At 41.2% G+C, this 23,785-nt stretch overlaps 1 protein-coding gene across 7 annotated transcripts in view; it reads left to right on the forward strand.

Moving 5' to 3' along the window:
* The first annotated feature begins 931 nt into the window (after positions 1-931).
* Positions 932-23,785, forward strand: part of RAD18 (RAD18 E3 ubiquitin protein ligase) — a 54,190-nt gene continuing 31,336 nt past the window's right edge. For 2 of the 7 annotated variants that reach the window (XR_008821429.1, XR_008821428.1), the window contains exons 1-8: positions 1,483-1,750; positions 1,952-2,033; positions 4,473-4,534; positions 6,004-6,074; positions 14,595-14,950; positions 17,066-17,165; positions 19,902-20,086; positions 23,337-23,413. Coding sequence is in view for 5 of the 7 variants with exons in the window: in XM_056335857.1 (XP_056191832.1) it covers positions 1,700-1,750; positions 1,952-2,033; positions 4,473-4,534; positions 6,004-6,074; positions 14,595-14,950; positions 17,066-17,165; positions 19,902-20,086; positions 23,337-23,413 (984 nt within the window). In the remaining 2 variants the exon portion in view is untranslated. Of the gene's footprint in view, positions 1,091-1,382; positions 1,751-1,951; positions 2,034-4,472; positions 4,535-6,003; positions 6,075-14,594; positions 14,951-17,065; positions 17,166-19,901; positions 20,087-23,336; positions 23,414-23,785 lie in introns of those variants that run through there. The other 5 variants (XM_056335854.1, XM_056335855.1, XM_056335856.1 and 2 more) reach the window with 4 other exon arrangements.

Here is a 23,785-nt window from a genome sequence, read left to right on the forward strand (position 1 = left end):
GTATGGGCACACATGGTTTTCAGATAACAGCACATCTGAGTCACCAGCAGCTACAAAAGTGCTTAAAACAAATCTGTGAAATGAAGGAAGCAAAGGGAGGCATTACTGTTCCGCAGGCTAATATATAAAATAGGTAAATATGTATTGTGTGTGTGCGTAAAAACCTCTGCTACAAGACATGTTAATCACCAGGGATACTTGTAACAGTGTGCAGCCTGGAGCAAAGTGTGTCAATGTATTGCAGCAGAGTATCTGCGAGGGGACCGACATCGTCCCCCTTCAGCAAGCACCCTGTGCGAGGGGCAGCACAGCCTTGGTACAGGCTGCAGTAAATGGCCAGCTTCTGAAATTTGAATTGCACCGACACAGTGCAATTTGTTTGCAATGTTATCCCGCCTGACTTTGGCTACGTGCCAAGTTTCCCTAAACTCCTAGGCAATTATTAAACCTTCTGAAGCCACAGCAGCAGTACTCAGTCATGATCACTGCTACCTACTACTTCTTTGTTTTTCATCCGTAAGGCCCATGTATTTTTAGCCTGGGTTCTGCAGTGTCCCCTCTTGTGGAATTCAGAGAGCCAGATCTGGCCATGCCCAGGACAGAGGTGACCGTGATGATGCCCATTTCCATGGCAACCCCGCACAGCCCTGTACATGTCTATGGAGAAGGTCGTTCCCATAGCAAAAGCTGACATGCACCTGTATGGGGAAGTGTAAACAGAAAACAGGGCTGGTTGGGAGGTGGCGGAGCGGGTTAGGCGCAGAAGGGATGTTAGGCAGGGGGCCGTTTTTCCAAATCTCATTGACACAGTGCCTGAGGGATTTTTCAAATTAACATCTCCGGAAGGTACAGGTGGTGAAGACTCTCACACCTAGCTTACTAGATGGTGGGGTTGCTCAGTGACACATCTCATTTGTCACCCGAGTAAACGACTGATCACAGTGGCTGAGAACTGCATTGCATCCATAAGATGTGCGCGGGAGTTTGATGAAGACGATGGGTGCGCAGGAGCCGGCACCTTTCCTTCAGCCCCTCCGGGGTGCCTATTCCGAGGTGACCTCCACGTGTGCGTTAGGGAGAGGAGAGGCCGGTACGGAAACTGCCCGGTGGAGGACGCGTTTGGTGCTGAAACGAGTAAACGTTCATCCCTTGGATTTTAACATTCCCCGAGCCGGTGTTTAATTGGCGTCCCCCGGGAAGGGCAGGTCCTGCAGCCGGAGGGGAACTCGGGGTTCGCGGGGCCGGGACAGGGCTCCAGCCGCGCCGGGCGGGGGCAGCCCCTGCTGAGCCCGGGGACGGCGGCGGGGTCACCCGGGGCGGCCGCCAGCGCCTCACGCCCGCCGGTTTGCCTCGGCGCCGGCCTTCTCCTCCCGGGCCCCGGGGCGGCGGCGCGGGCCCGGCGGGCCCAGCGGGCTCAGGGCCCGGCCTCCCCGCGCCCGGCGGCTCGCACAGCCGTGCGGGGGCAGCCGCGGCAGGGCCTGCTGGCAGCCAGGGACGGAGCGCGCCACGCTGCGCGGTGGAGAGCGGCCGGCCGCGGGGCTGCGGCTCCAGCGGGCGCGGCCCGGCCCCGGACTACAGCTCCCGGCAGCCGCGGCGCCGCCGGAAGCGCGGCCCGGTCGCGGCGCGCAGGCCGCAGCGCGGGGGATTTGGACTCGGTGCCGGCCGGGCGGCGAGGCCGTGGGGCGCGGGCCGGGCCGCCATGGCCCTGGTGCCCGAGCCGCCGTGGCCGGAGCGCCTGTCCCCGCTGAAGGTGCGTGAGGCGCGGCGGGCGGGCTGGCGGCGGGGCGGGCCGGCCCTCCGTGGCTGTCGCCGGCGGCGGGCTAGGGCCTGGGCGGCCCCCGGCACCGAGGGCCTGGTGCCGGCCTCTCGCCGCGCTCCGCGCCGTGCGGGGCCGTGGGGCACGGGGCCGGCTGGAGGCGCGCGGTGCGGTAACCTGGGCTTCCCGTTGCAGGCCGTGGATGACTTGCTGCGGTGCGGCATATGCTTCGACTACTTCAGCATTGCGATGATCATTCCACAGTGCTCGCACAACTGTAAGTACGGCCGGGGAGCGCCGGGCTGCTTCCGCCGAGCGCCCGCCGTGGGCCCCGGCTCCTGCGGCCCGGCCCGGCCTGCTGGCCCGGGTCAGACTCCGTGGGTGCCAGCTGCGTAGGAGTCAACGCAGAACTGTTACTTGCTTTTCATTGTAACTCTGTGCCTCCTGTCTTGGGGTTAACGTATTTTATGGAGGTTCAGCTAATACATCACTATTGATTTGGTGGTTGCAGTTTAAATTTACTTGAGCTGTAATAAAAATTGCACAGAAACAGCAGTTTTGATAAAAAATTGCTTGAGTAGGAGCCGAGGTAAACGTGGTGCATTTGTGACAGGTCACTAAAGAGGTGGTGGGATTGTTCTTCCCTCTATCCTGTGACCTTGTGGAATTTAGAATTGGTGTGTTTCATGTAAATGCATGCTGCTGTGCATTCCGGGGAGTACCGGGGTGGCTGTGGTGGGAGTGTGTCTTGGCCTGACTTGTCGTTCAGTTTATGGATTAAGGCAGACAGGTAGGAGTGAAAAAGCTGTACTCAAAGAAATTTTGAGTGAATGGTTTGGTCTTCATACGTCTTTCCTGGGAAACACAGGACTGGAGAATTACCTTGTGGACCCTGTGGGCTGGCAAAATCCTGTTGTACCTTAGCCGAATGACAGAAAACTATTGAAAAATGTCCTCAGAAAAGAGTTTAGTCCTTTAGCGTTTCAGAGAGAAGTTATCATTTGACTATTTATCATTTACCGGCACATAGAGCAGGGATTACTGGCCTTTTATTTCCTTTATAAACCATGCAGCTCTTCTGCTTGTGGCTTAGCCAGCAAGGACATTTGCCTCTGAGGAGCTCTTTTGGATGAAAGCTGTGAAGCAGCCAGCAACTTTTCCTCATGCGGTTACGGTTGTAGCCTTCTAGACAGCGCAAATACGTGTGGTCTGGATTAATGCATGTAAACACCACCTATTCCTACAATTCTTCATTTAAGTATCTTTTGTAACTTCTTGAGGGTGGAACAAAATGGAAAGCTGTATGGCAGAGAGCATTAAGTGTTACAAACTAAAATTTTCCATGCTGCTCTGTCTGCCTCAGGCTGATATCTTCTGGAACATGGTAGTGAAGCAGTTTAGTGAAAGTCAGATTAGGGGGAAGTATGTTGCCTTTTCTCACCTTAAAATAAATGCTTGGAACTGATTTCTTCAGAAACTATAGCACTTCCTCCTCCTTACGTGAAGGAGGATGTTGTAGTTTGGCAATGAAGTTCAGCTTGGCAAAACTGTCACCATTGAAAACAGTATATTATGGTAGGGAGCACTGGAAATTCTCTGCAGTAGCTCGTATAACAGCCTGCCTGTGACACAGCTGGGTTCAGAGGCCCTTTGAAAAGAATCCACCTACCTTCTGTTTCTTAACAGATCGTGCATTTTATTTCCCCTTGCAAACTGCAGAAGGCCTAAGTTTCCTACAGTAAATCAAGATTTCTTGAAGTATTTTCTATTTGGTTGTCTTTATGTAATCTCTTCAGGCAACAGAGATTGTACAATTGGAGTAAAAAGCTCTCTGCCATTAATGAATAATTATTTGTGAGTAGATGAAAATGAAATAAATTTACTTGCAAAATATTTTTCTGTTTCTTTTTTTCTTAATGATGTGTTACAGGGCTTCTAGATAACTCTCTAATCTGTTTGCAACTATAGCCACTTAAAATTCCTCCTCTACTCATTCTTGGGTGACTGGTAGCATTCAGTAGCTCTCTTAACAGCAGTTGTTTAACTTTCACAGTGCTTTGGATTGTACCATTCATATTTTTTTCACGTAATAAAAGCATCTGAAGATGTATGCCAAAATGAAGCTTATGGCATATTTCACCAAAGAGTCTATTGAAACATCCTGTGATGATCTATGACTTGGTTTTCCTGGGAAACATTTAAGCTGTCTCTCAGCGTTCCAGTGCTGTTTCCTATAATTTTTAGTTTTTTCCCTCAACAAGTTAGTATTGTTTTGGAAAGGGGAAGAAACACCTGGGAAAAAAGGGGATGGTTTGTCTGGGGCTATGCAGGAAGATGAAAGTGATCCAACATTAGTCATGTCAAAAAAAACCCCAACAACCCCCCCCCCAAAAAAAAAAACCAAACAAAAAAAAAGCAGTGGTAGAATGAGCAGTGCAAACACACTGCTTTTAGTGGTGGTAGCAGAGTAATGTGTTAAACTCTGCTTTTGACAGAGGGACTGAGATGAAATGTTGAAAGATGCTTGCATAAAATATGTTGGTGGCTTTTTTTTTGCTACAATAGTGATCTTAATTCTGTGGAAAAATGTATTTCCAGTATTGGTGTATTGTAGAATAGTTTGCATGTATTGTACGAAAATAAAATATACTAATAAGGATGTTGAACAGCATTTGGAATAATGCCTGTTAAAAAATCATGTATTTCCTTTTTCCAGATTGTTCCCTTTGTATACGCAAGTTTTTATCCTACAAAACTCAATGTCCAACATGCTGTGTGGTAAGTGTTTTTCTCGGCTTGCTTTTTGTGTATATTTTGGCAGATCTCAGGAGCTTTTCCCTTGGACTGTGCTAAGTAATTAATTCTGGTCGCATGTTACCACCTTTCCTTTTGGTGAGCAGCTCTTTGTGAGCAGCAATTTGGGCAACATGTGGTGGTCTTGTAACTGGAATTGTCCTGTTTCAGAGCTACTTTTTTTTTTAATGCGTAGGCAGAAGTAGATGGAGCATCAAACCTGGGTTTTGGCTCAGAGCTCTGTATGCAATCTGTTGCAAAACATTTAACATTGCCTCCTAATTTGTTAAAATACACCATCATTTAAAATATGAGTGCTGAAATTTAAGCTCTTAAATTTTCCATCATTGAGTGGCCTCACTTCATCTTTCAAGGCATCTTCAGAAGTGTCCACAGACCATCTAGTCCTAAAACTCTGTGAGTGTACAGTGTACCTTTTTGGGGATCAGAGGACTATGTTACGCACCAGGACAAGGAGGAGTTTGCCATGAGAGTTAGGTTAAATGTGAAAAGCACTAGAGGCAGGTTCAGTCTGCTCTGCAGGTGAGTGATTATTATGATCTGACTTGAAGGCCTTTTTTGATTAAAGAACACACAATGCAATTTATACTAGGCCTTAATATAAGTTTTCATTTTAAGTAAGCCAGCTGGGCTTTATTGAACTCCTAAAAATGGTAGGCTGCCTAGAAACAATGAATGACACTTCAGGAATATTGGCGAAATAGAAGTAATTTTCTTCTGTGTTTCTAAAGCACAGTTTCTAATGACCCAGACTAGACTTTTCAAGACTGGGAAACAGATCTATTTGTCGCTTTGCCAGTTTTTAAACTTTCAGACAAGTGCAGACTACTTGATGAAGTATATTTTACTACTCCCTTCTTAAAAATCACAGGTATTGATATGAGCAAGACAAATAAAAGCTTTGTAAAAGAAGAGCAGAGAGAGACAGCCAGGGTGATAAAAATCAGAAATTGCTTAAAAAGAATGAATTGAATACACAAAGCCATCTCATAATTCATATTCTGATTCTGTAATTAGCAGATTAACACTTCCCTTCATCAGTTTTCATGTCTTGTTGATTAAGGTTCTTATCATGTTCATGGGATCTTTGGTTTGGCTTTCAAAATAATTAGAACTGGGCTACAATAAAGCATTGTTGGAAGCTGAGTAGACTTGATTTTGCTGCTTTAGCTTTATGGTTCATTTTTATCTATTACCTATAATTTCCCAGACTTACAGTTCTCAGGCAGTTATTTTAGCCTGAGCTATTTTTCAGGAAAAAATGTTTACAATTTGTGCATTTTCATTCACATAACATTTTAGCAGGGTAGTTGAGGCATTTATCCAAGAAACAAATGATTGATCACTTGAACGTTTTCTGGGTACTTCTTGTTTTCACTGCATTTGAATGTTGTTTCTTTTTTCTCCCTTTTCTTTCTTTCTTTTTTTAATAGGCAGTCTCAGAATCGGACCTGAAAAATAACCGGACATTAGATGAACTAGTAAAGAGCTTTAATTCTGCAAGGTATACTGTAATTTTATGAATAATCTCTCTGGTTTGGCAGCTGGAAAGGCAGGTGTGACTCACTTTGTGTGACCAGGCTAGGAGTCCTTGTAGAGGAGCAGAGCAAGGAGCAGTGTGAGGACTGAGTGAAAATATTGCAGTGTCACAGAAATGTTGTCAAAGACTAATGTTTAAGCCTTTGGAAAAATCCTTCAGTTTTCTGGCTGAAGGTTACTGTCCACTCAGATAATGTGTGTAGGTTGTGTAAGCTTATTTTGTTTTTGCTTCTGGTTAGCTGCCCTGTAAGTTTACAGTCTCTTCCATTATGTGAAGTCAAGCAGATGTGTCAGGATTCTACAGGGAAAATAATGGTAATAAAGATTTTCTTCTAAGATCCTTCCTATGTGTGCAGCGGAAATTCTGAATAGAAAGATTTTATCTAGTGGGAATGGTCAGCTTGCAAGAGAATTATCCTGGTGAAGTCATTGGATGGGAAAAACATAGGTATTGAGGGACGACAAGTGTGAGTTTTCCTGGATAAGAGTAGTAAGGGAGTATTGTGCTTTTACCTGGATTTCTTACCTACTTTTCTGTTTTTTAATTCATTTTTGATCTCCTCATGCCTTTGAAAGACAGGAGCAAGAGAATAAGCATGACTTGGTAAACACTTACCACAGTAGATACATGAGATTTCTTGTGTTATCCCTGTTTTCTTGTGATAAGCAGCAGCTCAGGGATTTGCTAGGTATTTTGTAGGTATCCCTGTGTCTGTGGGAGAGAAACAGACTATCATCTTTTTCTCCAAAATGAACTTGGGAGCTTGAAGTCGATGATGTTCTTGGCTTCGTGAGTGATAGGCAGCATAGTTTGGTTTATGGCTTTGTTTCTTGAGAGGGTTTCTCTGTGGTGAAGTCTTCTTCTGTGTAGTCTTCTGTGTGACCACTATTAGGTTGAATTGGTTTTATTTGAAGAATTGGAATTCTACAGTTCCGTTATTTTAGCTTGAACTCTCTTTGGTGTTTCTTAGTGATAACTGGATTATTATTATTCTTATTTTTTTGGTAATGCCTAATTTTGTAGGGAACAAGTAGTGCTGACTTGGATCCATTATGATATTGAATCTTAAACGTTAATTTTTTTGACTGCTTTAATGGATCAGTATAAATCTTACCAGTCAGAGTAGTTTAATAATCTTGCCTTCTGTGATTCAAAGTTCAATCAATCTCTCAACGTAAAGATAGATCAATAAGACAAAACCTGTAGTTTCCTGTTCTGTACCGGGTGGAGGGTGAGGTGGGAGAGAGCCAGTGCAGGGTGTTTTCTGGATCTCAGTAAGAAAGACCCAACAACAAATGGCTTACTAGCACAACTAGTTTAGTAAGACAGACTCTTACAAGGAATATAGATAGTGAGTAAATCTCATGTCACTTCAGATGCTGGGCACCCCACGTTTGTGCCTCTCAGCCTGGGATTGCATTTACTCTACGGATGGTCCTGAGTTTGAGGGGAATGCTGCTTGCCTGGAAAGTGTTACGGAATATGAGTACCATTAAATCATGATGTTGGTACAGGACTAAACTTTTGTCTCCCCTCCTCCTTCCCCATCTGCTTTGTTTCCTTTTGGCCCCCTCCAAAACAAATCTAAGGTCCGGGGGTTGATTTTTTGAAATGTGCTAAGTTCTTCAAGTCTATCCTGACCTGACTTTGAGCCTCAGGTGGTTTAGCATTTATGAAAATTAGGCCTTAAATCTTTTCAGTATTTCACAAAATGCAAACACATTTCTTAAGTCAGGCCTGTAGGGAAAGAAAATGTTAATGTTGGTAGTACTTAGCAAAGTAAAAGCTGTGCACCAAGGTCAGTGTGTGCATGGAATGGAAATTGTTCTAAATAGACCTGAGTGCTGATCCCATTTATACTTCTGCTCAACATTTAGCTTATGCTCAAGCGTTTGCAAAATTAGAGCCTTGATGATCATTTGTGCTCAGTGAGTGTTGTCTTGGGAGTCCTGCTTCCTCTCTGTAGAAGTGGTGAACTCTAACGTTTCCTAGGGAAGGTGAAGATGCTGTGTTTTCACTATGGCCCATTAATGTTATATTCTGTGTGAAGGGTAGAGGAGCAGTTTTGAGCAAGCTTCAGTCGGTCTGAATTCACCTTGCCCTGCCCTTGTGTTCAGGTACACACAGATCCTGAGCAGCGAAGGAGTTAAGCATTACTCTCATCAATTACACCCATAGGCTATACTGCCAGGGTGAGAGCAACCTTTGCCCAGCTTTCTCTTTGCTGCTTGTGCTGTGCTTTGCAGGCAGAATTCATCACTCTGACCAGGTCAGGAGAGCAAGATGGCAAGTGCTCTTTGTGCCATCTTTCCTTGATGAACAATATAGTTATCAGTTGCAATGAGGCTCGTGTCTTCAAAAATAGTAAGGGTAAAGTTTTGGGGTTGTTTTGAAATTAATTTCATTGTCCTCTAAAGAGATGGTTTTGATAAAAATTGTCTGTTTATCGATCACCTAGTTAGAAAATTTAGCCACAGAAATTAGAGTTATGCTTGCATAAGTAGAAAAGTAGTCCTTGCTGAAAATGGTTTGTGGTTTTTTTCATACCTAGAGAAGGAAAATATGTTTTTATGTTCAAGTTTATATCTTAGTTTTCTAATTGGGTTTATCTGACAGCTAGTGAGTCAGAGGAATAAACATATCTACTCTGAGCATTTGAGGGGGCAGGTACTGTCATTTCTGATACTCCGATTAAACTTCCAGGAGCAGTGCAGAAGGAATTTCAAGGACAGAAATTATCCTTCAGTACCGTTAAGACTATCCTGTGTGAGCTGTTCCTAAGAATATTCACAACTCCATCTTTTCCCAAGAGTTTATTTGAAAGCACTAGATTCCCACCTTTTTTCTCTGCTTCATAGCTGCTTCAGCAAGGGAGAAGTAAACAGAGCATAAAAAAGGAACCAGGATCTCCATGGAGGAGGACACTGAAATTTTTTTTGTGGGTCTTGCAGATCTGAAGAAAAAAATTTTTTCAAGATGTTTATACTGTTACTAAAACATGCCTGGCAGAGAGCATGCTGTACACAGTGTATTAAGATGACTGTCCATTTTAAACTAAAAGAAGCATAACCTCCGTGTCCTAACCCAAGCCAGCAATTAAAGAAGATGAGTCTTCGAGGAGGATTTGCGTAGTGGTTATAACAGTACATGTTAGGACTTGCTAACATCTTGTTGATTCATCTTTCAGCCTTGCTGCTTGTGCTCTTAAACTGAGATTTGTCAGGAGTGATGCATTTCTTGTTTTTGTGCCAGGGTGGTAAAATTGTATGTGCTAAAACCTTTCAGAACTGATAGTAGCCTGTGTTAAATTGTTAGGAGTATAATAGATAACATTGAAAACTGCATGCAAAATGCAGAACTTGAAAATTGTGCTGTCCTGTGGTTTACTGAGAGAATCACTTTCTAGGTGAGCTGGACAGCCTGGTGATGGTAGAGGGTGGACTTCTCCATCAACTGCGTGCTTTCTCTCGACTCTGTGATCCGTCTCTGAATGAAGGATGAATCCCAGTCCGGTCATGCTTGTCTGAATCACTCCAGCAGCAGCTGTTGGAATTTCTGTGACTAATGAGAAATTAGAATAATTCACTCTGGTGGTGAGGGAGGGGAGTGGCAGTTGATAGAGGTACTGTTGGAGAGCCCAGGGCTGTTGGAATCCCTGAGGTGCCAGGGCCAGGGCTGGTACGTCAGGGCCACTAGATGCCATCACACAGCCAGTGAAGCTGCTTGGTGGGCCCAAAATACCAATTCTGGGAAAAGCCAGTCTAGGACTTTTCTCTCCTCTTTTGAGTTTAGTACTAGCATTTTCTGTATTTTCCCACCAGGAAAAAATAATAATAATAAAAAAGGCATACAGAGATTTCATGTGTGTTTTGGCAAACGAGTTTTCATATTCTTATCCAAGTGTTCTTTCCATTGATTCTGTGCTAAGATCAGATCCCTTCGGAAAGTCTGCTTTATGTCTTTATCCTTCAATAAGAGGAAAAACTCTGTATGATTATTTGTAGACTAATGGTGTAATTAAAGCAACCTATATTTTTAGGATATATTTTGGGTTTTGTATTGTTTTTTCCAGTTTCTTTCTCTCTTTGTTTATATTTTATTGAGACAATTACTACTATGGATTTCAGTTCAGAAGACTTCTCTATTCTGGGTGCCTTCACACAAATATTAACAACTTGCATTTGAAGTGAGATGGTCTTCTGTTTGGGTAGTCCGTCCTGTCGGCTCTGGGGCAAGTCTCCTGAGTTCAGAACTCTTACCCTTTCATACAGGACATGTTACAGAAATGTCAAGCTTTGCGCTTTGAGCCTTTTGCTATCTGCTGCCTGCATCTGCCGGCCACGGAGCTGCCTTCCTCCCTCCAGCCTTAATCGGAATTGCGCAGCTGCCCCGTGCTCGGGTTTGCAGTCTGTTGGAGTCCAGGCCCACCTCCAGTCATGTCTTGGCCTGGTAGCCTTCTGAGGGACAGAGCAGACTGCTAAGGTCTCTGTTTCAGAGAATTTGAGGTACTATAAGATGTATTATTGTGATACTTCCTGAGAAGGAGATGTTGAGAAAAAGATACCTGAGTCAGTCTTAAGTCTGGTGAAAAGATAAACTGGTGTGAAGTTGAATTTTAGGAGTGTTGTCAGCTAGTGTGAACACACTGGGAAATATGTTTTGGCTAGTGAATGCATGTTGTGGAAAAATAAACAGAAATAATTGGTGGTTACAGATAGTAGGATGTGTTACTTTGAGAAGAGGAGGAGCTCTCAAAAGCAATAGAAAATACACTGAAAAGATGAGGGGGATCAATTGTGTTCTCTAGATGAAGACAATGAATATAGGCAACTGGCTAATTGTTTAGATATTTTTGCCTTTTTTGGCTGTGTCATTCTTTATTTTATGGGCAAACTAAACTGATGTGATGCCAATTGATTGCATTTATGGATCTGTTTTATGTTATCTGAGCCATGCAGAATTTGGCTTGCTGTAGCATAGGATGCTGGGCTTTTGTGTGAAAATGGTTGCTTAACAGCCAAAAGAATAATATAAGACTATGTGTTGACTTTGATTAGCTACTTTAATGGTAGGCTGCCTGTGTGAAAACCTGGGGGAGTCTGACTAAATAGATCTTTTTTACATAACCAAAAGATTAATTCTTTGTTTAGAAAAGGGGAAAAAAGTTTTGTGTTTTGTTGTTTGTTTTTTTTTAAAAGAGTACATCATTGGTAAAACACCCAGCTGAATCCTTTTGAGGCTTAAACTTCGCCTAAGTGTATTAGGAATAAAAGGCAACTAATTTATTTGCTTTTGAACCTGACTGTAGAGTATAACCATCTGTGATATGAGAAATTTTCTGAGGTTATAGTTTGTTACCTTTATGTTGAAGAATGCTGTGCATTTATCTGCAGTAAAATGAGATACTTTGCCTGCCAATTATTGCCGGTCGTGGCCATGCTGAGCAGCGATATGCTGATAACTTTCTGATGCTTCTGGATGGAGTGTACCCTTTGTAAATGACAAGTGTGGGGCAGGAGTGGGACAGGGCTGTGTGAAGACCTCTGTGTTCCCATTAGCTAGCTCCTGAGTTGCCCATGAAGCTGATCCTATGCCAACAGTAGCTAGACAGCTCCGTGTCTGTGTCAGCCGAGGAATTAACCTCAAAAACTTCCAGTCCATATCTAGGCATGAGGAGACAGAAAAACATAGTTTTGCTGCCACACTTTATTGCACGTGTTTGTACTGCAGAAAGTCAGAGAACCTCGGAATGGATGTGAATTGCCACTGACAGATGTGGTCATTACATCCAGTAATCCAGGAAACTTAGACTCCAAATCAGGCTTCTGAATCTGGCTTGAATATCACTACTGCAGTGTGTTTGGCGTGCTGACCTTGTTGCTGTGGTTGTTCTCCAGGAAGTTAACTTAAACTTGTATAATTGTGGTGTTACCTGGTGACTTATATGAACTTGTTTTTAAAGGGTATATGTACAGACAGTTCTTAATTAGTTGTTCTTCTTAGACCTGAAAAAACTTTACCTTAAAAGACTGAACAATTTTTTAAGTAGTCACCCAATATTGAAATGTCTTTAACTGTAAAATCTGAGAGCGTAGTGCATTTTAAACTTCTAATAGGCCTTGTGTCTTCATGGAAGTATTGTAAGGAATAATTTCATGGCCGTGCATATTCTGCAGGTATATCACCCACAGACCCCTACCCCCTCTTTTTTTTTTTTTTTTTTTTTTTTTTTTTTACACAAAAGGAATAGTAATCCAAATTATTTCAACTGTTATTTAATCTTCCTGAGTTAAAAATTTTGCAAGGTGAGGACCCACAGCTGGCCTACTTTCACAGACTGTCACTTCAGGTGCAGTGAATTGTCACAATCAAAGCTGTAGAGCCATGACATTTAAATAAAGAGCATGTACTTGCTGAGCAATGGTAGTAATAAAGGTTCTAGTGCTTGAAAAAGTTAATGTGTTACAGATGGGAAGGAAGAGGACTGGTGTTACAGACTTGTTTGTGGTCTTTTGGGGCCATGTGCTCACCTCTGAGGGATCCCAGGTGTCTTGTGCAGTTGTAATTAGCAGTGCACAGGGCTTGTCTCTTGGACGAAGTCAACATCATCCTGAGTGCAGAGCTCTGGGCCTGCAGTTCCGCAGCAGCTGCAGCGAATAGTGCAGCTATTCGTGGGTCAGAAGGGAAGGCACGTGGACCTGTGAGGTACAGCTTGCCTTTCTCTGTAGAGGCTCTAAGGTAACTCGGCATCCTCAAAAGCTGTTTCTGTTGCTGTCCCTCCCTTTTGTGTTATCCTGCTATAAAGAGAGGTGAAGGGAAGGTCCTCCCTATTCCACTTAGCAGGCAGGGCCAGAGTATCTCTTAGTTGTTAACCCGTCTCCTCCATTTGTTGTTAGAGAGATGCTGCCTTTCCTTTAAGATTTTCAATTTTTTTTGTAAGCTGTTGGCAGTTTGTCAGAGCTTGTAGATGGTAAAGGTTTTTTTGCAATTGCCTTTTTTTGGTTTTTTTTTTTTGTTTTGTTTTTTTTTTTGGGTAGGACTTCTGAGGATGCAGCAGGCTTGGGCTTGGCCAGTGGTGGTTGTGAGAATGGCAGCAAGGTGGGGAGAAAGCTAATGAGCCCCTGGGCAGCTGTGCAGGCTTTGCACTCTGGGAGAGCTCCAGGGGTGAATGGTGTGCAGGTTGCCAGGGGATGTTGGAGCAGTGAATTAAAGGTGAATAGATTGATGACTGCATGCTGGCTGTTTTTGGCTGGATGATCCAAACTTCATTGTGACCCTTGGGATGTGGAAGACTCAAAGCAGTAGTGGGTAACAGTGAGACATGTGTTTGTCCATTGCTGATGTTAGCTGGGAAAGCCTTCTCTCTGCCTGTGATGAGGCAGAGAGATTGAATCGTGAGATTGAATCATGAGGTATGTGGGCAGGCTAGACAGCTGCATTGCTATGCTGTCTGCCTGCTAAGGATGCAGTCTCTGGCTTTATTTATCTTAGATTGAGCTGTGTAAAATAAACAGGATTCTGCAAAAAACCCTGGGGCAGGTGTAGGAATAAAACATGTCTTTAAGATCTTATGTGATTGCCTGAGTAGGACAACTGTGACTTTTTAATTCTTTGTTTTACCTCAAAGCTAAAAGTACTACTGAGACAGACAGGAGAGTGAGCCTTCTGCTGCTACCATGTTCCTACCGATAAAATAAAAGTTTATTTCTTTGAAAAGAGACTTCTGTGTTTAACTTGCATCTTGACATTTAACAGCCCTGAGGAGGACAGGTTGTACAAGTGGGAGGTAAAGCATGCGTAGGTGGGTGGTAAGAGGCTGAAATGGGCTGTTCTTGAGGGCAGTTATGTTTGTCCTCTTACTTTATATGAGGAAAGGATGGAGGGTTTGTGCTTTTTGGCTCATCATTGATGAAATTGTGACCAAAACAGTTTGGTTTACCTGACATTAAATCTCAAGACCTGACAAGCACGCAGTTGTCTCTTGGTGGGGTTCTGTTCAGCTGGGTGGGCAGTAAGCAGAGACTGGCAGTAAGGGGGGACAGAAGGAATATAGCAATGCTTCTGCTAAGCTCTTTGGTTTCAGGAGCCTCTGTCACAGCTGTGTGACACAGTGCTTGAAGTACTCTGACTTGAAAATGGTCATCTACCAACTTCAAGTCAGGGGGGAAAACTTTTTGTTCTTTACTGTGTTCTGTGTGATGTTTTGAGAGGCATTTTATTACACTTGCAAGATGTAGTTTATTGTCTTCAAACATTTGGAAGAGAATTCTTAGATTCTATAGAGCACGGTGAGGCTCATCTGGTGTGTTCCTGCTCCTGGTTTGTGTGGGCTAGCTGATTCCCGAGTGCTGCATGCAAGCAAGAGGGAGAGGAAGGAAGGAATGGAGGAAAAGCTCTGTTTGTTTGTGTTCTGGTTTCTTCTCAAAGAAAAAACTAATGCTTTCCAATGAAGCTAACTGCATGTTGTCTTCTGGATGCTTCTAGACAACAGCTGTTCCAGTTGGTCTTGGATACTCCACCGATTTCATCCCCATTGGCCCATAGCAGGCATTCAGCTGGCAAAAAACATGTCAGCAGTCCTGTTTCTTGGCCAGGTTTGAAAGAGGAGATGCCAGTGATTGACAGTTTCTTGAGAAAGGAAAAAGTCTGCACCTCAACAAAGGCAGACGGCCTGGCAGGAACAGATCGGAAGATTTTCAAAACTGAAGAGCATGATAACCTTTACAGCAGTTCTGCAGATGTTGATGGTAAAGACAATGAAGTGGGATCACGAGAGAGTCCTGAGAGCACCAAAAGTCATGAAGAGCCTTCTACATCTGAGGTAAAAGTAGCCAAGAAAGGTGAGATGCGCTTAATTTTTGGTTTTGTCTTGTTCTCTTCCCCAAGCTGGCGGCTGTGGCTGGTTGTATGCGTTGGAGTGCCTTCAGTACATGGCATTTTCCTCACTTCTCTGCATTGTTCTCATCTGCATTGGCATGTTCAGATGCTTCCCATTTAACTGGACTGTGCTTCATTCAGATTACTGCTTATGTGGGACAGCTACAAGCATATTCTTGAAGAGGAAGCCTGGGCTGATGCCAAGTAATTAAATGGAGTTCAATGCTTACAGATTCCTTTGCTTTGAGTAACAGCTCTAACAGACTTCCTCAGTAAAAAATTAAGTCATTTAATCCTTCCCCTTAATGACTAGACAGGCAACATCGACATTCATTCTGCTTTTGTATTCTTAAGTAACCAGAAGCAAGGTATTTTATAATGTGTTTGTTATTTGAGGGGTGCACCCAAAGTCAAAACGATCATGGCTTTAGTTTGTTGATGTTCCTATTCATACGCTCTCCAGAAGAAAGTAATCTGCTTTATTCTTCTGTAACTCTACAGTGTTAAGATTAATTTATTTTGAAGCATTAAAATACCCATTTATACTAATCAACTACAATAAAACGACAGAATCCTCTTAGTTTTGACATGATGGCAGCCATCCCATTGACCCAATTAAAAGCCTAAATTAAAGACAGTGTAGGAGTATAACACTCATTCTTACTAGTTTGTATTTATCCATTCTTTTGTCGAACAATTTATTCAACTGGAACTCTGAAGTTCATATTTATTTATTAGCCAGGAAAATACTGCTTAAAGATGTAATACAGCCAGAAAAGTAGCCATATGAAAATGACGTCCACTTAGCCAGAAGTTAAATTTTCTAGTTTTATGCATCAGACTTGCTTGTGTTCGTAATGTAAAACTCATATGAAATTTTGCTGCTCATTTATTTTCAAGCACTTAAAATTTTCTCTTACTTACCATTTCATGACCTTATTAAATGCTCATGACCTGAGCATGCATTACATTGAAATTATTTCCAACAATGCAAAGTAGTTGGTCAAACAATATAAGTGAAAGATTTGAAATGAGGCAATGCTGAAGTGGTTTTAGTAAGTATTATTTGTTCCTGTGTTAAGAATTCAGATGTAACTTCCAATACAGTAATAGACTGCTCAGAACTATTATGTTATGTTACTGTCCCAGCTTGTTTTTTAAAAAACTTTTAACTAGAACATGATGTCACAGCAGTTAGGAATTGCAAAGGAGTGTTACTGGGTAACACTCTGAATTCCCACAACTTTTCACAGTGTTTTTCATGGGTCGTTTTTGTTTTATCTTTTAAATCAAAATCTGCTTCCTTCATACTGAGGATGTCAGCTAAAGAATTCCTTCCTCATACTGTTCATTTGAAGTTAGTCCTTTGTTTTTGATATATTGTGACTGCAACAGGTGATTATTTTAAGTCTGTGGTTTTTTACTGTCTTTAAAGGTAATGTTTATAGTTGCTTCTTTAAAATATGATGCAAGAAGAATTCTGAGTTGGGTGGGACCATACTGTAGGGCATTTGTGAGCCTCTGAGCCCAACACATGGAATCAAGTTATCTGTACTAAGCAATGAGTATGAGGCATGGTTGGATCATAGGATTCCTGTGAGGCTGAGTAAACTCATGTATTGACAGTCCTGATGAGAGCCATAGATTGGGAACATTATGTTAATATGAATAAAGTTTGTGCTCTACTGTGTTATCAAAAGAAGCAGTTTCCTTTATTTAGGAGTAAAATACTGCAAAAGTGAAAAAGATTAGCATGGAAATATGTCTATGTTTATATTAGCTCCAAGGTTTCTGTGTAGTGTGTATGTTATTCTAGATTTTTATTAGAGTTGTTATTCCTTCTGACTGTTTGGAAGATGAGAGCCATTCTAATACTACATAGAAAGAGAAATAAGTGTTTTGGAATGAAAATTAGAGCTAAAAATGAAGGTTCTGGATAGACATGCCAGATCTTAAAAAAATTAAATCTGGAATTCTGGATTTTAGTTTTCTTCAGTCAATGACTAGTTTTTTAAATTAAAACATTTGCTTTTTGCTGTAATACACATGCTAGTAAATTCCTTCTCCCTTGCTTTCAGTGGATTGTCCTGTTTGTGAGGTTGCTATTCCAGAGCAATATATAAACCAACATCTGGATAGCTGCTTGATAAGAGAAGAGAAGAAGGACAGCCTCAGAAGGTAAGAAACAACTTTAAGAACTTTTACATGCATGTAGCTGTTCTTCTGCACTGCTGAATAAGGAATATTATTTGGTGGGTTGTAATACAGAGGACTGTGTTTGGTTCTTGGTTGCATGCTGTATAGATAGTTCTGAAATTTCTGTATAAATATGTTAGTGGTGATTTTCCTCTCTCAGGAAACCATGTGGATCACCAGCAGAATTACTTTTTGGCTTTTAGTGGCAAGAAACATGGGACAAAGTTTCCAAAAATTGAACACAGGGAGTAAAACATAGTCTGTATGTTATTCTCATCATGTTTCTGCTCACTAGCATTAAAATTCTATTCAGATAACACTTATTCCCATTTTCCACTCGGTAAATGAATTGCTTCCCTCAGTTCAGATGGGCTAAAAGACAGTTATTTCACTAGCTGTCAAGGTAAAAAATAAAAATGGCACCTTACTCCACTCACTGGTTCTTTTCAAGTTGCCCCAGTCAAGTTTGTTTCTTTAAGATGTGAATTTCCATAAGGTTAATGGATGCCTTGGATTTTATACCTCCACCCTAGAATTTGTCATGGTCACCACATTCACATCAGAAGTGTAGATTTCAGTTTGTTTTACTTACTAGCATAAATTTAGGCCATCATTATTTCTAACTGCTCAGACTAAAGAACTGTGAGGGACTTTGACTGCATGTGGTTTTACTGCACGCTTGTATTTCCAGTTCCTCTGAACCTTGAATTAGAAAGTAATTTTATGTTAAACCTCTTATTTTGTCCAGTCATGCTTAGAATGCAATCTATAAGCTAAAGGACTTTGAAGATGAGTAAATGGTAAATGAATATTGAAATCTGATGTTGTATTTTCACTTGGGATGTTTTTAGTGTTTTTTCTGTTCTTAATGAATGGAAATAAAAGCCAGATCTTTCTTTGGTGTCAAGCCCATGTCCCTAACAGAATTTTAAATTTTGCTTATTTTATCTGACTGCTTGGATCTTAAGAAAATATCATGCAAGACACTTCTCCCTAGGGACTGGCTGTTGTGTGTCAAATGCTGGCTTTTTGGCAATGTATTTATTTTATGGCAGTGTTGTTCGGGTTTCAGTAACAGCAGAACTCTAGTTCTTCTGTGAGGAATTTTAGCTCTGTTTATTCTCAAATCAGGAGCACATGGCATGCTATGTTAACAGTTGAGCAGTATTTCAGCGGAACTGATAATTTAGTCCCCAAAACCTGCACAGAAGTAATTACAACAGGTAAGTCTACGTTTACAAAGATCACTGCATTTCTCGAGGATGGGGAAAAATCCCACCAACATTAAGATTCAAAACTGTTGTGAGCTGTTTTCTCATAGCTGTCTGCTCACAAAGCTGTCATCACTCTTCTAAGACGTGATGCTGGTGCGTTATAATACATACAAAGCTTTTTCAGGACTTTCAAAAGATTTAATTATTCAATGATTTCTTTTTATATTTCCCCAAAGAATCTGAAAACAGTAATTTCCTGAAGAGTGTATTGTCATCTTTTTTTTTTTTTTTTTTTTTTCTGCCAGCTATGCTACAGGGGCTGTATGAAAGTAAATGAATTAATGATGATTTTTGCATGAGTATTTTTTTTTAAAAGCTTTGAAATTTATTTTCAATGTGATGAGTTGAAATTGCTGAATACAGTTTTCAAATAAGTTTCTTGCTTTCACAATGGAAAGCCGTTAATTTCTCCATAATTCAGAGCAGCGCAGCTGAACTTCATTTTGCTGCAGGAAGAAAGTATCTAAATAAATGCTGTTCTTCTGTAACTAATAAATAATTTAAGTTGAAGAAGGTGAGTGAGGCAGTAGATGGATTTCGGTACTTTTTTTGGCTAGTTTGAGTGTTACTTCACCAGGAGGTATAGGGAAGACTGAGCTAATTTGTGCAGAAAGAAACTGTTCTGCTCATCTTAGATGACAGAAGTTGTAGTAGGACTTGAATTTTCTATGACAGTTTCCTGTGTGTAAGATGTTTTCCCTAGCTATGCCAGGAACGTTGAGTTCTTCTGACATAAGGCAGTGTGAAGGAGTAAATTTTGGTTTCAGATATTATTCATCTGAGAGTGCTATTAATTCTCTTTAATGTCACTTCTCTGTATTACCAAACAACCCTTCTGTTAGATGGGAACTACAGATCGCTTGCAGGTACATGACTATCTTTCTTGAAGTTACATTCCCAGAAAGCTGAAAAATCTCCCAATTCAAGTTTTGGCTTGCAGTTTTAATGCTTTTAAAACTTTGCCAACTGATTCAGGTAAGACATGGACAGTACGTGGGTAGAAAACCTGTGTTTTGGCAATCTGAATTCAGTATGCTTCCTTTTGAATTCAGAGCGAATGTGAGGCTTGATCCTAATGAAGACAAACAATACTGTGTTTGCTGATGTGATTCTAAAGTCTTCGCTGTAGATATCAACAACTGAGCCACAGTACTTGTTACAGGAGTAGTGTTCGCATTGTTTCCTGAAGAAAATCAGACCAGACCTATTGCTTTCTGTATGTTTGAAATTTTCTTTGTGGTAGTTGGAAAAGTGTTCTGGCTTCCTAGAGCCACTGCTGTTGCATCTGCGATACACTGCATAATTCGTTGTATGTCTGCCATAGCTGAAACGATTCTTTTGGGTATTTCTTACCCAGAGTGGGTGAAATACTCTGTAAAAATGTAAATCAGTATTTGGATTTTCATAGGAGAATTAACTAAGAAATGTTTGTTTCCTTTTGCAGTTCTGCTCACAAAAGGAAGCCTATGTCAAAAGTTGTTTACAACTTGCTCTCTGATCGTGAACTGAAGAAGAAACTAAAGGAACATGGTCTGTCAACCAATGGGACCCGACAACAGCTCATTAAAAGACACCAGGAATTTGTGCACATGTATAATGCTCAATGTGATTCTCTAAATCCCAAATCTGGTAAGTTAGAAATTCTAGGAAAATTGTTACCGTTGCAAGCTGTTGGTATGCATTTCCTCTCTTAGTTCTCAGGGTAGGAATAAGTCTGAGTAATACTTGGCAAAACTGGAGCTGGAAGAATTTATCTCATATAAATCAAGATTAATGCAAAAAAAGGAAATTTAATGAAAACCAAAAATACGTTGCAATACTCTAGAAGTATCCAGCAAGGATGTAAATTTGTGTTGAAATTATTTTGTACTTCCTGGTTTACTAACTCTGTTCTGAAAACTGTTCTGTGTTTTCATTGATTTTGTATTTTAATTAGTGCTTCCAAATTAGACTCCAGGGTTTTTAGTCAAAAAAAGAAAGTGTACCCAAGGTTCTTAGTAAGTGAATGGATTACTAATTTATCTCTTGTTCTAATTTGTTCTCTTCCTCCTATACACTGAGACTTTTGTATTTTTTTAATTTGATATCATTTCAAAATCAGATATTTATTTTTTTTTAAGATGATAGGTATAGATAGATGGAGTTTATATCAATTTAGTTGTTTGGCAGCAACTTTCTATAATTAAACTCAGACTACGTACACATTAAACATCTGTATGGGATAAGGAGAATGTGTTTTAGTCTCGTGATGTGGGTGCAATATAAACTTCCTTTAAACAGCAGTTTGTTATTTCCATATGCTCAGGCTTAATGCTTGAAAAATGCCAGGGCTGGAACAGGGAGGATGAGATCTGAGCAGGGTATTTGTGCTGCCTGGTTTTGTAGGCAGTGTGGCCATTTTGAAAATTTTGACTACCTTGTATGAAGTAGAGGGAGAATTGTCCCAGCTCATCTTGTTATACTCTATTTTATACAAGATGTGAACATAAATCTTTTTGAAAGATGTGTCATTTGTCATCTCTCAGTTCAGTCCTGCAAGTGATAAAAGTAACAGTACAAACACACTGCCATGTGTGGGTGAGAGAGAGACATCAGATTTATAGCTACATTACTTTTTATTTGATTAGAAGCTTATGGCAAACTCTTTTTAAAGGAATTCCTTACAGGATCATGTTCAGATATTACTCTTCTGGGAGCTGCACAGCTGTTGAGTGTCCTGGAAATTCTCATATAGCTGGTATTGCCTGTTCTGCACTGGTTTCAGGAGGTAGGCTGCTGTTGGCTGCCTCTGTAGCGTAGGTCAGTCCTGCTGCTGGCAAGAGCTGGTCTCAGTTACTTCAGAGGTAGAGAGATGAGAAATACTGTTCCCCACCCTCAGTTTGATCTCTGATTCTCATATTTACAGAGACTTAAGTCCTGAAGCACAAGTTCACCATTTCTTCCAGAAGCCATAAACCATTCTGAATGTTTAGGTGTGTATTGAAGGGCTCGGAAACTATTTTGACCAGATAAATTTGTGGTCTTGCTGTCAGTGGAACTGTCAGGAACTGCATGAGCAAGCACTGCAAAGCAGACAGGGCAGGGAGCTGCTCGTGCACAGCTGGGTTCAGCACCTCCATGGGTCAGATTGCATACCACTGCAGGTGCACAGCTAAACTTTACATTTGCTATTTGTTGCTTACCTGTAACAGGAATGATTTGTGGCCAGCAGTGAGAAGTAGCCTTTGAGAAGGCTGCCAAATTTAAACACAGTAAAACCTACTTAATTCATCGGTTACCATATAACAAATTTGAAATAAATACTCCACTATACTATCCAGTAAATATTAAAAACTCTTAAGTTAACTCCATACACATTTGGTTTTATATATGATCAGATAGTTGGAAGTGCCAAATATCCACAACTTTTACTGTGGAATTTCAAAAATAAATCATGATTTTGGTGTTCAACTCCTTTATTAAACAGGCACAGCTGCCAGTTGTGGTGCTTTTTGAAATACAGTCAGTCACTGAGGATTATAAATGCAAGTTTAGCAGCCAAACTTTAGGCTCCTGCTTTTTGAAATCTTGATTTCACTTGCCAGCTCTTGACTTGGATTATGTGAGCAAGTAGATGAGAAAAGTGAGTTTGTAACCAACGCTATTTGTTTTTCCATTTTGCTCCTTATACCATTTTAAGAACTTGACGAGGAAGGTTGAGTGCCTAAGTGATTTAGGTGCCACGTGTCGCTGCTTAGTTTGTGCTTAAGACTTCCAAAAATGCGAGGGGTTTCACAGTGTGTGACAATGTACTTTAAGTAGTGTGCCCCAAATAATGCCAAACTTTTACTGAGTTCTGGCTCAATACCTGTTTAGAAAGGCTGTATTATTAAACTTGAACTTAAGGTGCAGACATGCATTTTCAGTGGTAGCAGCGAACCTAAGGTCGCTGTATAATACAAACAGCTAAGCCTCTGAGGAAGCACAGGTGCCACATTCCTGGATTTTGCTTAAAGCAGTTTTGAACAGGTTTTTATTCCTTCACAGCTTAATAAGCTTTTGTTCTCTGGCTACTTTACTGTCTAGTGAAAGTGTTTTGTTTTAATAAATGCCATAGCCACCTAGTACCTCTGAAAATGATGAAGTATAGAAACAGATTTGTAAAAGTAAATGTCAAAATAAATCATGCAGGTCCTGCATAGCTGTAGGTTTAGTTAAAACTTAAACACACTTATGTCTGTTCATATGCTTTTGAGGTGTCTGCCTTAATTGTTAGAGTAGGTTGTAATTAATTTTTGGACTACAGGTTTTGGACATACATCTGCAGACAGTTTTGCATTGCTTTGGAAGGTAGTCCTTGGAGGTAGAAGTAAGATACATGGTAGATGTCACTTTTTTTATCTTCTGTAGAAAGATACATTATAAAATGAAAACTCTTTTCATAGAAGCCATGCCTGTGCACCACAGAAACATTATAGTATTCTAAGGTAAGAGTCAAATATGATTTGAAAAGTCCTCATTTCCCTTGTATTAAATTAAGGGGAAAATACAAGCAGTGGCCCAGGAGGCGGCTGAGAGCCAGCTGCCGGCCAGCACCACGGCGCTTGCTGCAAGGCCCATGGCTCCAGACCTTGCCTCCTGGCCCCCAGTCTTGGGCACTGCTTCTGCTGCTCAGCTGCCGCAGGTGGGAGTGGTTCCTCTGTGTGAACAAATGCCTGCTGAGTGAGCACTGGTGTAAAACCATGCCATTTGGATTTGCCTGTTGAGTTTTCACTGTTGGAGAGAGAATGCCAGTTTGCCTCTTTATGGTTCAAATTCACGGTAGTTTCATTCAGTGCTGTTACATCTTTTTATTTAACAGCTTCTGTTTTATTGATTAATTTATTGTATTTTCAAACAGTTGCAGAGGTTGTTAAACAGCTGGAAAAGAATGAGAAGATTCGGATTCAGTTTGAATTTAACAAAACTGGTGAAAAAGTAAGCTAATCATCTTTGTTCTCAGAGTGGGGGATGGCTAGGAGAAGTTACAGACTGGGCACCGAACAAGTTTGCCTGTCGCTTTATTATGGGAATTCCCAGGTTGCATGTTGGAATTCGCATATACCATCTTATAATCAACATGATTTTCTCATACCACTCATTTGTCGTGGTCTGTGTACTGCTGATGTTTCTATGCCCAAACCATGTCAGTAGGAGCTTTTTTTTTTTTTATTACAATAAACATTCTTGAGAAATATTCCCCTTGGTCGTTTTCGATGATTTTGACCCTCCATGGCAGTGTGGGGAATATTTTGCTTCCTAGAATTCTCTAGGATTTAGCTAGCAAATTCCTTGCTTCCGTATCAGCAA

The sequence above is a fragment of the Falco biarmicus genome, chromosome 4 (assembly GCF_023638135.1).
Source record: "Falco biarmicus isolate bFalBia1 chromosome 4, bFalBia1.pri, whole genome shotgun sequence".
Taxonomy (NCBI): domain Eukaryota; kingdom Metazoa; phylum Chordata; class Aves; order Falconiformes; family Falconidae; genus Falco; species Falco biarmicus.